The sequence below is a fragment of the Tachysurus vachellii genome, chromosome 5 (assembly GCF_030014155.1).
Source record: "Tachysurus vachellii isolate PV-2020 chromosome 5, HZAU_Pvac_v1, whole genome shotgun sequence".
NCBI classification, from domain to species: domain Eukaryota; kingdom Metazoa; phylum Chordata; class Actinopteri; order Siluriformes; family Bagridae; genus Tachysurus; species Tachysurus vachellii.
In genome coordinates, this window is record NC_083464.1 from 20,144,150 (window position 1) to 20,160,511 (window position 16,362).

The 16,362-nt window shown below is 37.9% G+C and overlaps 2 protein-coding genes across 8 annotated transcripts in view; both read left to right on the top strand.

Annotated features, from left to right (window-relative positions):
- The first annotated feature begins 606 nt into the window (after positions 1-606).
- Positions 607-13,734, top strand: phf20l1 (PHD finger protein 20 like 1). 7 transcript variants are annotated; one of them, XM_060870301.1, is made up of 24 exons: positions 607-745; positions 1,762-1,895; positions 1,981-2,152; positions 2,492-2,587; positions 3,213-3,303; positions 3,385-3,473; positions 4,623-4,788; positions 4,869-4,994; positions 5,135-5,184; positions 5,338-5,560; positions 5,918-6,052; positions 6,590-6,763; positions 6,933-6,992; positions 7,109-7,399; positions 7,692-7,904; positions 8,141-8,191; positions 8,290-8,391; positions 8,632-8,775; positions 8,871-9,055; positions 10,203-10,302; positions 10,382-10,577; positions 10,999-11,248; positions 11,550-11,715; positions 12,415-13,734. In XM_060870301.1, exons 2-24 carry the CDS (start codon positions 1,813-1,815, stop codon positions 12,555-12,557), a joined length of 3,306 nt encoding a protein of 1,101 aa, XP_060726284.1. In that variant the 5' UTR covers positions 607-745; positions 1,762-1,812; the 3' UTR covers positions 12,558-13,734. The 7 variants fall into 7 exon arrangements, with proteins under 7 accessions (XP_060726284.1, XP_060726285.1, XP_060726287.1 ...); XM_060870302.1 differs by having other exon boundaries at positions 4,626-4,788; XM_060870304.1 differs by having other exon boundaries at positions 1,762-1,840.
- Positions 13,735-14,667: 933 nt separating this feature from the next.
- tg (thyroglobulin) overlaps positions 14,668-16,362 on the top strand; it is a 32,465-nt gene continuing 30,770 nt past the window's right edge. The window contains 5 exon segments of the mRNA XM_060870333.1: positions 14,668-14,734; positions 14,737-14,820; positions 15,400-15,508; positions 15,622-15,716; positions 15,918-16,106. Coding sequence (XP_060726316.1) covers positions 14,668-14,734; positions 14,737-14,820; positions 15,400-15,508; positions 15,622-15,716; positions 15,918-16,106 — 544 coding nt within the window.

Genomic DNA, 16,362 nt, shown 5'->3' on the forward strand with positions numbered 1-16,362 from the left:
GCTGTATCCACTACATCTACAGGTTACTGGATAATGGTGAGTCTTACAATGAGAACTAATCCTAATATTAATCCTTATGTTTGAGAATGATTTTTTTCTCTCTCCTATTAATCAATATTATCTACATCCATTGTACACAACCAAAAACTTGGGGTGTGTGATAGCCTAGGGGTTAAGGTCTTGTGCTACCAATCAGAAGGTTGTGAGTTCAAATCCCAGGTCTGTCAAGCTGCCACTGTTGGGCCCCTGAGCAAGGCCCTTGTTGTATAAAAATGAAATAATGTAAGTTGTTCTGGATAAGGGTGTCTGCTAAGTGATGTAAATATCACAAAAAATTCAATATACAGAAATTTAATGTGTTTCACTGGAAGTTTTCCTTTAAGTACAGTTTGAATTTTGAGCTCAAATTAAAAATTATAATTTTTAATTTGTCATTTTCCACGTCTAAATGAAATATACATTCGTCATATTTTTTTCAAGAGAGAGATTTTTCACGAGAAAAAGTGAAAACATTTTTGAAAAAACAAAAAACAACAACAACAAAAAAAAAAACAATTACGTACGAACCTACGTCTGTTCTCACGTGACCTATGCGTATTACGTCATTCCAGAGGTTGCCGTACGTTTAGACGCCCCCTGTTTGGTGTTAGCTTAGCTGGCTTAAGGTTTAAAATGTCTCTGAACAGAAGAATGAAGAGACAGCAGTGTAGGAAATAATATCAAAACCCTCAATAAAGTTTCAAAGGTAAAGCCTTCGGTGCATTTTATTGAATTATATATATATATAAATTACACGACAGAACTATAAGAGTACCGTGTTAGTGTATAATGAATGGCTAAAAAAAAACTAGCCTGTCATTTTTGTACATAATGTTATTTTAATCCCCTCGAAGCGTCTCAGCGAGTCTTAACACCACTGATCCGAGATCAGCTGGTCCAGGTCTCAGCGTCCAGGATGATCTCTGGCTTCTGTAAAGTTACTTTTATTATGTTTTAACCGAGTGTTTAACCACGACGGGGCTCAAATATTAATCCTTCACTGTCTTAACTAGCCGTTAGAGATTCGGGCTATAAGAAGTGACCCTATATCGGTGGTGCTAGCGTTAGCAACCTAGCTATAGCTGGTGGGTTTAATGTTCTCTGGCTAGCGAGCTAAACCTGAGCCAGGACGGGATTTTTATTCATTTATTCGTTTCATACGATTCTAAATAAATCCCACACAAAGCTACTGAAGGTTTTACACGTCGACTGTAAAAAAAAAAAAAGTAGAGCTAAAGTGTTCTGTTGTGTGTTTGTGCAGTATAGCTAGCTAGCTAGCTTGCTAAGTAGTGTTAGCTGTCTGGCTAGGTCTGTAAGCTAGCCACTTTTTTATGGTCTTGCTAGCAAACTTTCCATGTTTGTGTATTAAAAATGCTGCTTGACCAGCTGTTGGATGAAAACGGTCATTTTTGGTTATCTAGCACTGATTATTCTACACATATATTCAGTTATATACATAATGTCATAATTGACTCCTTCACTTTTGTAATGGAAGTTAAACTTTATGGTAAAAAGTAGCTTTTAGGTTGTGACAGCTGGTTAATTCGTTAATGCATTACTGGACAATCACATCCTGAAGCTGGATATCTAGGTTGTTAGCTGTTTAAAAACTATTACATGATGTTTGCTTTGATTTCTGCTTATTGCATATCCAGTATAGTTTTATGTGCTTGTTTGTTTGTTTGTTCATGACATGCATGTTTTTGTTGTCTGTATTTACAGGAGACGTGAGTGCGTGTGTCGTGGGATAGAATTAAGCAGATCACCTTGAACATGAGTAAGAAACCTCCTAACAGGCCAGGTATTATTTTTGAAGTTGGAGCCAGAGTGGAAGCACAAGACTATTTACAAAAATGGTAAATGAGGGGAAATGGCTCAAATTATGCAGTTTTGTTTTATGTATAGGTTATATTTATTCTCCCTTTTCCCTAAACCCTGAAGGTACCCTTCTCGTATAGAGAAGATTGATTACGATGAGGGGAAAATGCTTGTCCATTTTGACCGCTGGAGCCATAGATATGATGAGTGGATTTTATGGGACAGCAACAGGCTACGTCCACTAGAGCGACCCATTCTGCGTAAAGACGGGCTGAAAGAAGAGGAGGATTTAACTGTATGTCTTCATAAATAATTCATATGTATTTAGTATGCACTAAAAAAAGGCAGAAAAACAATTTGACGAAGAGTAGAAAAAACGTAGTAGAGCACCTAACCTGGTCTTGGTTCCTTGCTTGCAACCCGTCTGCATTAGTTTTTTTGTTTCTATCAGTAACCTGAGAGTAGCTATTAGTTTCCATTAACCAAAATGTCCCAGACGGTCACAAAGAATGTCCTTGTAAAAGCTTGCAGTTGTTTATGGAAATTGTATAAGACTTAAATGACCATTTTATTCATTCAGATGAGAGTATGTAATTGGACTACTGTTTTTTTATTTTTTAAACATTTCTACCAGGAGAAACTTGGTGAGATGAGATCATCTCGCCTGCGTGAGCTCCCTGGGTGTACAGAGAACACAGAGGACCAAAAAGACTTGCCACCACAGAGACAAGTACACACATCAATTGCCGATCTTCTCAGATCTGGCTTTCTAATAACCTCCTTGTCTCATCACTGTTTTTTCCCCCTCTATCAATTACATAGTTTTAGAAACAAAGGCAGGATTGTCTTTTAATATGCCATTTGATAGGATGTCTTTATATTGCTTCATAGTGGTACAGTTGGCTTTGAAATTGCATGAAAATACTTGTTGATATATTCAGTAGGACTCATCTACGTACAGGCCACAAGTTACTCCATATTCTCCCAACAAGTAAACAAGATCAGTTAACATTTAGTGATAGCTGGCATACTTGTATAATCAGGCGGTTCACCTTTTGAGTTTCTTTTTTGGCAGCTGTTTGATATTAAATTCTTGACGTCATCAAGAATTAGAGAATTCTCCACCTCCTATCAGGCTAACATATATAATTCATATGTTAGACATTGCTGTTGATACTATTTTGTGTAAAGTTGAAAATGATAAGAACTAGAATTTTCATAATCGGAACTATTTCCATCAGTTCTTTACATGTATATAGCTTAAATATATTGCTAAAATCTTGTGAATGTTTATAATGTGTGATAAAGCACACACTCAAGCAGTTTCTATAATAAAATATGTATGTCTATTTCAGTTACAGGATTTGAAAGATGGTGAAGAAGTTCTTGCCCGATGGACAGATTGCCGGTACTACCCTGCCAAGATTGAAAGTGTCAACAAAGAGGGCAAGTATCATTTTCATGTGTCTCAAATTACCTTTATACAATAATCTCCTATAGCCTGCCTAAACATGTCTTTATTCGCAGGAACCTACACAGTCCAGTTTTATGATGGGGTTATTCGCTGTGTGAAACGAATCCATATAAAATCCATGCCAGAGGATGCCAAAGGACAAGTAAGTGACTTTTTAAGATGTCCACAACAGAATTGTTTCATAGGGAAGTTAACACAGTTTTTACTCAGAAATCTTACCTTAACTCTTAACCTTACATCACTTCTTTTTCAAAAGTTATCAGATTATTGATGAATTATGTGATGACTAAAAATGTTTTTCATACTTTTTTGAGCATAATCTTTAAAGTGATGCCTGCAGCCATTTTTTTTTATTATTGCTTTTCCAGACAATGAGTTATACATGCCCAGTTACCTATAGAGTTTTTGGAACATAATATTCAGTGTATGTTTTCTGCTTTGGCCCTGGGGCTGGGCAATAAAATGATATAATGTCCTGTACTGTGATAAATTATGGCACAAAACACTTTTCTCAGTGATTGATGATTAATGCAATGCCTTTTTATGCACTTACGCTGCACTTTATTAGGAATCAACACTATACGAACACTGGGTACGGCTTAAATTTTCTCTGTAAACAGACTCCGTTCTTGGTGATGTGGATTCCACATGATTTTAGAACCATTTATTTCAGATTCTAGTCCATTCTGGTCATTCTCCTCTGATCTCTCGCATTAACAAGGTGTTTCTGTCTGCAGTACTGGATGTTTTTTCTTTATTGAAGCTTTCTGTACACTCTAGAGACTGTTGTGCATAAAAATCCCAAGAGATCAGCAGTTATAGAAATACTTAAACCAGCCAGTATGGCAACAATTATGCCACACTTTTTCATCATTCTGGTGGATTAGCTGAAGCTGCTTGCTGAGATCTGCATGATTTTATGCCTTTTCACTGCTGGGACGTGATTGGCTGATTTAGATAGTTGCGGGAATGAGTAGGAATATGAGTTGTTCCTAATAAAGTGGATAATAAAAGAATAATTTTTTTTTATTAGTGTTCTATTTGTGTTTTCCTCCTTCCCAGTGTTAAATTATGTATTGTTGACATTACATTGTAGATGTTTTTTTTACACATTTAAACCAATATATAATAAATATGTATTTTAGAACTGCTTTCCTGCATAGTGGCATTATGCTTTTTTCTTATCTTCTACCCCGGTCCACCCCACACCCAAAATATGTCCAACATCCTGATATGCTTTGTGGCACATGTTAATCTTTGCCGTGACCAGAGACATGTTATGTGTATGAAGCAGGATTGGATTGCCCTTGTGAAGGCAGCCACAGCTGCAGCCAAGAGTAAAGGAGGCTGCAGGCCTCGCACCAGTGCCAACAGCAACAAAGACAGAGAAGACAGAACAGAAACCAGGCTTGATGAACTCCATGATGAGGATATCAATGCTGAATCTGACAGACTTGGTATGAACAGTTTTGGTAGATAAATAATCATTGACTGTACTATACATTTATTCATGCATTTCTCCTCTGACTCTGTTAAGGCTCTTCTGATGAGGAAGACACTAAGCCATCTTCTGAAGTCCTTGAGATGGCTAAAAGTAAAAGAAAAAGCAGCAGACAAGGTAGTTTTTGCAATGTGAAAAGAGCTCGTCTCAACAAAACAGCAGGTATCATTTGTCTACTTAAATGTTATCATGACTTCATAACCTTCTTTAATGTTAAATGATCAAATTATATTTCATCTCATGTGTTTCTGTTAAGTAAAGTATATTGTTATTTAATTTATGCTTTGCTTTTTTCATTGTAGCCTGTGCCAAAAATGAGAGTGATTGCAGAGATCTTCCCATGGCATCACAGGTGTGATATACAACTGAGTTGATCTTTGTAACATGGATTCTATGCTTCTTTTGATCCTGCTAGGCCATTTCTTTTCTTTTTGATAATGACTGAATGAATGTGGTAATATCTCTGCCTTTAAAGATTTTTTTTTGTGTGTATTTTTCATCATAGAGTGGACTAGCAGCTGAAACATGCCCCGGTGAGGAGCCTTTGCAGTCTGCTGTAACCCAAAGGCATTCCGCATCCCTGCCCAATACACCCCCAGGGGCATCACGCTCTTGCAGACTAAAACATGATTCTGGAGAGTCAACCATCAGCAGCTTGAGCACAAGTACAGCAGCTGAGTCTAAGCCCTCACCCATCTCCATTCACACCCTCTCAGATGCACACATAGGTGGGTAATTCCAAAGAGTCTGTTACCTCTAACCACTAATGTTAAACCAAGGTGACCAGGGAGCTCAATTATTTTTCCTTAGAAATAAAAACACCATTCAAGTACCACTTCAGAGATATTTAGAAGCAAGTAAAGGTGTGTGTCAAAGTGTAGCAGATAGATACCAGCCACAAAAATGACTTTTGCAAATCTGACAGGAACTGTCATTCATGGCATATGCACTACTTGGCCAAAAGTTTTTGAACACCTGACCATCACACCTACATGTGCTTTTTTTTTAACAGTTCATTTAAGATTTAGCCCCCCTTTGCTCTTGTAATAACCTCCAGTCTTCTTCGTCTGTGCATGTGAGTGTAGCCACTTCAAACTCTCCTCAGAGGCGCAGAAGATCCCAGCGTCTTGCAACTTCCTTAGACCCAACATGCCCACCCTCACCACCTACTCGGGATTCCAACTCCAGCACACCACAGACTGGCTGTAGTCAGAGAGCAGGTACAAGATCCAAAAAAAGGGCACAAAAAAGCAGGGATAAGCAAGTAATAAGGCCAAATAATGCCCTCTAATGTTACTGGGGCAAGAACCTTCTCCTTTAAAGGATTGAAATTTGCTATATAAAATGTAAATAATTTCACTAGAAATCATTGCATCAGGCAATTTAAATCAGTTTACGTGTGTAATTCTGTGCTTGTCAGTGACGAGTCTGAATTTAGGAACAGCTACATTTCCTTTGCCAGAAGGGTAATGAAGTCTGGCTCTTGGCTTACAAAGCCAGGAATCCTAACAAAGAACAAATAGACAGAACATGATGAAAACATGAATTAAATTCTCTCAAAAGTGACAAGGGATATGGATTAAAAGAGGAACAGTAGATATTCTTTACGTGTTAGCCAGCTTTAAATCCTAAATCTGCCTTTGTACATGCACATTTACCCACAGCAGCTTTCTCTAGGTAAATGAGGTGGATAGGGAATCGTTTCCCTTGTTTTTTCCATGTAATTACCTCAGTTAATGAAGTATTCTGCTTTTCAGATGCTGACAATAGTTGTTTGGTGAAAGCGGAACCCCCTTTAAACAAACCAGTCACTGGTACTCCTGTTCCTTCTCTTGGAACTGCTCAATCCACAATCGCTGAGAAGGAAGGGAGTAACATGTTGCTTGTCAGTCATGCATTAGTGGCAGAGAGATTGCCATCTGTTGTAGCAGGTAAGGTTGTGCTCATACAACAGAATGGCTGTATTACTTTTGATTTCTCAGTTTAGAATAATTGTTAATATGGGCCGACCTGTTCAGTCTTTTATATTACTAAAAATATCTGAGGATCATTTTCAATTATATTATTTCTCTCTCTCTGTGTCTCTGTCTCTCACTCCAGCTACTGGTCCAAAAACTATTTCTAGGACCCACAGACCCAACAAACATGCCAGAGAGCCCAGTATGTAATGCAATTTACATTTAATGTAAACTTTCAGAGTCTTTTTAAACAATTATTTTGCATTGATTGTTATGGATAAAAATAATGTATTGGATTCCTCACCATTTCCCTTCCAGTAATAAATACCAAGCGATCTGATGACCCCATGTCTCCTAATGAGTCTCTGGTTGACCTGGACCATAATAAGTTCAAGTGTCAAATTCCAGGCTGCTCTAAAGCCTTTCGGAAAGCCAAGCTGCTGGACTACCACCTGAAGTATTACCACAATAATGATAAAGAGTTGGAGGGTGAAGTATGTTCCCCTGAAAGAGAAGGTCGCACCAGGGCCACATCTACTTCTGTACCTACCAGCAACATGGTGGAGATACCCGATAGCAAGAGGCGCAGGACAGTCTCCACATCCTCCTGTATGTGCAAATATACTTTCAGGGAATATGTACTTGATTTCCATTGTCAGTTTATTTTCCTAAATATGCAATAACTGATCTTTTATCTTTATCTGCATAAAATGCTACTTATTTTGTAGTCAGAATACGCAAAAGTGCATGAGCCTGACTTTTTTTTTGTCATAAAAAAAATGTATCGTGTACTGATTATAACACTACTTGCTTACTGTTAAGTGTTATCTAAGGCATGAGCTTTAGCTGCCCAGCGGGATGAAAATTGCTACAAGTTTATTTTCTTTCCTTCCCCCCCCAGCTCTGTCTTCCCAAGGCCACATATTACAGCTGGACTGTGCTGGCTCTTGTCTGAGGCCCCCAAAGTTCTGTAGGAAGAAGCATTCATCTGCTTCTGTGAGCTCGGACAGCACTGAAGTCTCACTTCCTCCTTTATCCAGAGAAAGGACTTTTGAGAACTTCAATGACAAGCTCCTCAAGAGGGTGACTGAGCAAGACAAAAACATTGATCAAGGTATGTATTAAACAGATTTTAAGCCATGTGTAATCAAGATGCATGGAAAACATGAATTTCACATGAATTTCTCTGATCCAAAACGTGTATGGTTTATTGTACAGTTTATTGGGATTATACTCCCTTCACTATAGTAAGAGTCTCTGTCTTACCACAGTCTAGTTGTCACAATTTACTGCAGACATAAGCACCATCATAAGACTGCACTTAAGTGTATTTAAAACTCCCCTCCCCAGGGCTATGTATGAAGCCTGAAAGGAAATTCCAAGAGAAATGCCAGCTCATTGGTAAGCTCTTTTGGGCTACTCTGTTTTTCTGTCTTTAATGTAATCTCCTTGCACATTTTCATAATTTAATAAAATGTTGATTCCTTGTCCTTTGTCAGGGAAAAAGAGGGATAAAGAACGCAGAGATAGAAAAGAAAAAGACCCTTTTAAACTGAAACAAAAGAAAAAGAAAAAGAAGAAGAAGAAATCCAAGCAGTACTGTAAGTCATTGCATTTCTCGGTAGTAAATCCAAGGAATTGTAGATTTGTCATTTTGACTACCTCAGTCGCCACAGCTCTTAGTATGAAAGACTTTCCGGATTTGCCATCTGTGCCCTACAGTGAAAGGCATATTTACCTCATTAAACATTCCACAAGCTTATCAAGGATTAGGCAAAGAGACATCAGAGCTACTGTATTAGCATTGGTGCAAATGTTTAACTCTCATCATCTTCACACAGGTTACTCTGATATGGAAGATGTTTCCATGTCCTTCTTGGAGAGATCAGCATATCTACTCCATCACTCTTCCTCTAGCTCCTTTTCTAAACACACAGCCTTCCAGTTTCCTCGTGCCATACTGTCAGTTGATCTCACAGGAGAGAGTGAGTATTCAGATTCTCGAGTCAGAATGCAAACAGCAGTCTTCTGGTGCTTAACAAATGTTTACTTTTCCCAATCACTGCTTATGTCTTCCCAGACCTATCAGATATTGACTTCTTAGAGGACTCCACAACAGAGTCTCTGCTGTTTAGTGGTGATGAATACAACCAGGATCTGGATTCTCTCACAATGGAGGATTTCCAGGATGAGGAAGACGAATCGGCTAATGAGATTGTTCGTTGCATTTGCGAAATGGATGAAGAGAATGGCTTCATGATTCAGGTGGGCATGTGTGAAGTCTTGGGTCGGAACACATTTACTCATAAGATACCCAAAAGCATTCTTGGTTATTCAGTTTTAATTTACAATTTAATTGAAGATATTTTAGTAATAGAAATGACCAACTTCATTTGGGTTTAAGAATGTTTACCATTCGTGATTTGGAAGCGGGGTTAGCACCTCCTTTTACCCAGGATTATGAAACCCTGCTCCAAAGGAGGATTAATACAGCTTTTGCAGTGCCAAATGTTTGAAATAATTAGGTGCTAGAATGTTACACCTAGATGGTTGACAATTGAACAGTGTTTCCCTCATATTGAATGGAAGCAGGATGTAGAAGCACATAACAAAGGTGTCTTGGGAGCATCAGTTGGCATTGAATGTCACAGAAGTATCAATGATGGAGACTTAAAAGCTTTTTACATTGCTCTGGATAAAGGCATCTGCCAAATGCTGTAAAAGGAAGTGTGTTGCAGTAGCAAGGAGGAAATACCTGACACTGAATTAATGGAAGTTGGATACCAACAAATGGCAAAACTTAAATAGGTCAAAAAAGACTAGAAAGTTGCAAAGCAAAACAATAACTGCTCAGACGCAGAACAGCAGACTGTTCTTTTTTTTTTTTTCCCTCCTCACAAAGCACAAGACAGTCTGACAAGCACACACCGGTTGTGCTCTGTATTTATCCAGGCATGGTTGTTGACTGCAAATATGCAAATAAGAAGGGTTTGGGATTGTAGTGTGAAGCATAAGTGTGAAGAAAAAGATATTTCTGGATTCTGTTTGCAGAGGGTTTATAATTCAAGTGTGAAAAACCATTGTCTGTCACAAAAGGAGCAGTCACAGGTTATGGAAATTGATTATGGAAAAGAGATTTTTTTCTCATTTAAGAGTCACTAGAGGGAGATGTAACCCCATAGTGAGTCCCTAGTGGGGATCCACCCTGAATTTTTAACTCAGACTTGCTAGCCAATCATGACCTTAAAAATCTATTACTTGTATGCAGTGCCTAAATGCTAAACACGGGTACAATAGGTCCATCCTTTTATTATTTTATTCTCATTAAAATGTGTCTTTTTCCTCTGGAGGGGAATGAGTAATTACATCATTTCTGTGCACATGATGCATTGTGATTGTTTCTTTCCTTCAGTGTGAGGAGTGTATGTGCTGGCAGCATAGTGTGTGTATGGGACTTCTTGAGGACAGTATACCTGACCAGTATATTTGCTACATCTGTAGAGACCCACCAGGTAAATAACCCTCCCCCAAGCACAAAACTAAATTTCATATCGATTTTGAGTAATGTGATCTGATTTGTTTGTCTACCAGGACAGAGATGGAATTCCAAATATCGTCATGATAAAGAGTGGCTATATAAGGGCCACATGTATGGTTTATCTTTACTGACTGAGAACTACTCGCATCAGAACGCTAAGAAGATTGTTTCTACTCATCAGTTACTGGCTGATGTTTACAGTGTTAAAAAGGTGCTCCATGGCCTACAACTCAAGATGGACATCTTACAGTAAGTGGATTTATTACCGAGTCTGTGTGAATCAGAGAGGCTCATAGATAAACCTGAGAAAGTATAGGGCTGATTTATATTTCTGTAAACCTGTGTGGTCATTGTGTGTAGATGTTTGCAGAGATTTCTTTTGACTTTCACATATGCAATAGGGTGGCATTATCACAGTTATAGAACAGAATGTACAGAAAACAAAGCAAACATAAGCATAAATTCTTGTTCTGGCTTTGGCTGAGATTACCAGTGCTGCCAGACCTGCCTCCCTGCTTATCTAATCAGCTTTTGCATCGCAGAAGGCAAGAAACAAATGAGAGAAACATTCACAGAGAAATGTTTTGTCTGTTTTTGTTTTTGCTTACTCTCAGACCATCATCATACAGGCATAGGCATATTTTGACGTTTCTTTTTTTTTATTCCAAAGGAATAAACACAATCCCAGTTTACACTTGTGGGCTCGTTCTTGGGTAAACTCTGATGAGGACCAGCCTATGGGTGGAGTTCCAGACTGCATCATGTTCCAGCAGCGTGTCAACCAGAATTTAAATACTGAGACTTATATCACCAGTGAGCACAGCTACCAAAAACCTTCTGGTATGGGCCACCAACACAAGCATGAGCAGAGCTTCCAGACTGCCTCTCAGACGCTGTCATTTATACCAAAGGAGGAGGAGGTTAGTTTGATGGTCACTTGTGAGCTAGAAATCAACATAAGGGAGAATTAGGGAATGCATTCTATTTTAACACTGATCTGATGAGACACACCAGCCCCCATTCCAAAACAAATGTGTATAAAGCTTTCTAGAGTTAATTGTTAATGCACTAAATTACAGTATAATTTTTTTTTAATGAATACTAGTTATAACTTTGTTATATCAGCTAAAGAGTACAGAATATGCTTCTGCTAAAACTGAACAAACTGAAAAGGCTCCCAGGCTAGGTCTAAAGTCTGATGCTCTATATGTTTGGGTGCAGGTGAGCAGTGCGATTTCATTGTCTGGCTGTGTGAGTGAGAGCAGCTCAGGGCAGGTGGAACCAGCCAGAAACTGTCTGCAGTGGCAAATGAACTTACTCACACACATTGAAGACGTTCAGAACCAGGTGGCTGGCCGCATGGATCTCATTGAGAAAGAGCTAGATGGTAAGATTGGCATAAAATTTCCTGCAGTAATAGGCAGCCATATAAATGTCCTTAGGGTGGTATGATAGGATAGTAGGTCCTGCGGGTGTCTGGTGGACTCCATAGCAGCTTTTATTATCCAAGGACCATTCAAGAGTCATGTTTAGGGGTGTGAGTCGGTTTCCCTGCAAAAAAAACCCCAACTGTGCAACCAGAGAACATTCAGTTGTGTAAATTAATGAGTCTACACAGTGAACCTTACATAATTTGGGAAATTCCTCATAAACGTTCATTGTCACAGTTGTTAACAGGACAGCTTCCTTCTTCCTTGAGGGAAATAGAGCTTCACAGCGGCTATGTTTCCAGGTGGACCATTAAAAAAAACACAACACACACGTCTCCCGGAAATTCTGTATAATCCAATCAATCAGATAATGACTTTGAAACTTCTGAAATGTTCCCAATTTTGCAGGCCATATGAATCAGACGCTCAGCCAACGGTTCATAGGCATGACATCTGAGGCCATGAACCAAGGCTGAGACTAGGTGTCATAACTCCTGATTTAATTAAATAATAATTATAAAAATATAATAATTAATGGTCCATATTAAATATGCTCTTTTGTGCAGTAATCATTCTAGTCAACGATATGCCTTACTAATGCAGAATGCTAACTATTTATGTTGTTGATTTTGTCCCTCATCCTGCTGTGGGTTTAGTGTTGGAGAGCTGGTTGGATTTCACAGGAGAACTGGAGCCTCCAGATCCGCTGGCCAGACTGCCTCAGCTCAAATGGCGTATGAAACAGCTGCTGATGGACTTAGGGAAAGTGCAACAGATGAGCACAATGTGCTCTGTGTAAGCATGGTCACAGGTTGCAAACACGTAAGGGCTGTGTGTGTGAATTTGTCAGAACCTTTAGGGCACAACAGCACATACATGCAGAAACTAATGCACAATGCATGCTGTTAAAGAACACAGTTAAAGAAAGTGTAGATAATGATCCTCTGCAATGGTTGTTTCTCCACTAAGTAGTAATGGAATTGTAGGACGAGCAAGAGCTGTGTTCGTAATAAAGATCGAAACCATGCAGCATTCAAGTGTTTACTGTCTCAACAACGCATGTAGATGAGGACAATGTTCACATTATCGGTGTATTTAAATCAACGTAGTGTGTTTACTTGCCCCACTGCAATCAGCAGATAATTAAAAATATCTTTGAAAAATAAAAAAGACATGAGTAAAGTGGTTTTCTTTCTTATCTTGTAGAAATGGCTCTCAGAATAAAAGAAACACAAATTGATGCATCTTTCCAGTTTTCAACTGTTTGTCTATAGAAGTTTAAATTTTTTTTTTTATTTAATTTTTTTTTTAAGTACTATCTGTGTGTTCCCGAATTGTATTTGGGAGAAATGAATGTTTCTCAGCTCTTATTTTGTAACACATTTGAGGAATAAATCTTTACCAGGTATCCAGACTTTCTTTGAGCCTCTTAAAACCCACACGGGTTAATTTGCCAAAAAAGCTCCATTGAACTACATTGTATAAGTGGATAGTCAGGTTGAGTGATTCTCCATGGCAGTGCCCACATTATTTCAAAATATTTTGGTTAGTTATATTCTAACAAATAATTTGGTCCAGTGTGCTAGTCCAGAATGGTTGTGTAATGTATTCATTCATTATCTTATCTCCAAATTCTTGCTTCTGAAAAGCTTTGAGTGTCATTTATTTGTCCCCAGTGTAGTAAACTAGTGTGGAGTTGACAGTAAATGCTTGTGACAAGGATTTTAGCCCGGGTTTATTTTTAAATGTGTATATACTGTTTCTATGTACTGTAAACAACAGGTATGAAAACAAGGCATAGTAGGACAATATATACTTGAACATGTCTGTTTATTCAACATTTATATTGCTCTGTATAAAAGTGTTTAGACCTGAAGTTGATACCAGCTGTACATTAGAGTTTATTTAAAAAAACTTGATGCAACTAACTTTATGTAATTCAATAAAAGACTAATAAAAACTATTTTCTGTTGAGATCTCTTCAGTGTTTGCGTATGTTCTTAAGTTCTTCTTTTACAATTCAGAGTACATTTTGCTCTTTATGGTGATTGCTTTTTTCACTTTATCCTGACAATACTTTCAAGTGCACATTCAGAAACTGGATATTCTAAACGGTGTATACGTGTGTATATATATACATATATACATATGTGTGTGTGTGTATATATATATATATATATATATATATATATATATATATATATATATATATATATATATATATATATATGTGTGAATATATATATATATATATATATATATATATATATATATATATATATATATATATATATATATATATATATGTGTGAATATATATATATATACATATATGTGTGTGTGAATATATGTATACTATATATGTGGTAGTATCAGTGGATATCATGCAGAATGTCATGGTAAAACATTCTAAAATGAACAAATAAATATGCAATGAAGCAAAAGTACTGCAAAAAACACTTAAAAGAACCCAAAGACAATACACAGATGGGGGAAGGCATGCTGGAAATATAAATGCATGCAATAAGATCTTTCACTGTAATAAAAGGCATCAGACACATGAATGAGCCATTTATAGTATATGTTTAATTATGTTCAAAATATTTAAACTTTTCTTTGAATGAGTAAATAATTGTTAAAGTTGAAATACATATCCTATTTGTGTAAGAAAATGAAAACACAAGTCTACTACTAAATATTGGACAATAATCTAACAGACCTCATCCTGGATGAGCTCACCTACCTGACTCAGCTCTTGATAGAAAGTGGCTACTGTGATTAAAAAAACAAGTTCCAAGCTTGACTGCTCACTTTATCACGGTGTATGATCCTTAAGTGCTTGAAGTAGCCAAAAGAGCTTTATGTTTTAATAGTATAGAAGTCAGAGATTTCTGAAGTGCCATACAGCAATGACAGTGCAGATCCACACTGTATATAAGACTGGTGTGTTGCTGCTCTCAGTGGGTATGTAATTGCATTGGAAAGGAGCGATTGCAAGATGTACCTCTGTTACCTTTTGGTTTTGCTTAGAAGCTTCTCTTTTACTCTGTGCAAAATTTCAGGTAAGTCTATGTACTTACTCCTTATTTATTTCTAGTATTTATGAGGAGCACTGACTCTAAAACTTCGAGCTATTGCATTAATCATGAGAGCAAGTCTTTATGCTGGATGCAGTTCACCCTCTAATCCTGTATCTTCCAAGCTGCTTATGGCTAAGGTTTTCACTTCTGACCATCAATACACATCAATACTCTTTCGGGAAGGCTTTCCTCAAGATTCTGGAGTGTGACTGTGGGGATTTGCCTATTCAGCCACAAGAAGGTCTGTCGGTAGTGATTTTAGGCACTGATGCTGGGAGTGGAGGCCTAGTGGAGGCCAAAAGGGTGTTTAGTGGGGTTGGGGCCAGTGCTCTGAGCAGCTCACTCTGTTTCTTCCACTCCAACCGTGGCAAACTATCTCTTCATGGAATTTGCTTTGTGCACAGGGGTCTTCAAATTGTAATTCTACATCCTACACAATTGCATGCTTCTAAAATTGTTTAGGGAAGAACCACATATGTGTGATGATCAGATGTACACAAAACTTTGACCATATATTGTATTTCAGGGCATTGTGAGCATTTGTGAATATCTCTGCTCTAGAATACCAGCTGGAGTCGCAAACTGGGAGTCAATGTGAACAGCTGAGAGCTAATAGAGCAGCACAACAGCAGGTCCACATCCCCCAGTGTTCAGAGGATGGTCGCTACAGGTGCACTAAGACTAATGAACTGATGTGCTACAAATGTGAAGCAAATGCTTATTAGTGAATAAAACCCATTTAAAGTGTATTAAACATGACCTGAAGAACTTGTGTCTCTGTAGACATGTGCAGTGTAATCATCTTGGGGAGTGTTGGTGTGTTAATGGAGATGGAATTGAAATTCCTGGAAGCCGACAGAACACATCTGTGGTGCATTGTAAGTGCTAAAAATGTTAAATATTCTAAAGTGTATGCCTTATTATGCTTCTATGATAGTTCTAGGTGATTACTCAAGTGGAATTTGTGTCATCATCTGGACATGGTGTCAAGCCAAGCGTATTCGTTTCACATTTTCAGTTTCCCATCTCACACTGCTGTGCCCAAGTGAACATGAACAAATGAAACTATTGTGCCTCAGGTCTGACTTCATGCCAGCTGCAGAGACAGAGGGCACTGCTGAGCCAAGACACTGATCTGGTGCCTCAGTGCATGGAGTCAGGTGAGTACCAGCATGTTCAATGTGACGGAACTCTGGGCCAGTGCTGGTGTGTGGACCTGGAAGGCATGGAGATCTACGGTACAAGGCAGAATGGCAGACCATCAGATTGTGAGTGGGATTGTTATTGCAGTTACAGTATATTTGTATAAACTGCATTTCACTAGCCTAAGTGAAAATAAAATACAGGATGCATTTGTGTTATAATCATGTAATATTCTTATTTTTAGAATATTTTGTAATGTGTTTTTTAGGCTTTTACTTAAGGGATAAGAAAGTGATAATTTCATGGATGTTGGAAATTTATTAAATTCACTGGCTGGCTTATATGCCCTATAAACCATATCAAAAACATTAGTATTTGTTT

Coding starts and splice junctions, on each gene's coding strand:
- phf20l1 (XM_060870301.1), top strand. CDS start 1,813: ATGAGTAAGAAACCTCCTAACAGGCCAGGTATTATTTTTGAAGTTGGA. Junction 5,561..5,917: donor CCTCTCAGATGCACACATAG/GTGGGTAATTCC, acceptor ATGTGAGTGTAG/CCACTTCAAACTCTCCTCAG. Junction 10,578..10,998: donor CTCAAGATGGACATCTTACA/GTAAGTGGATTT, acceptor TTTATTCCAAAG/GAATAAACACAATCCCAGTT.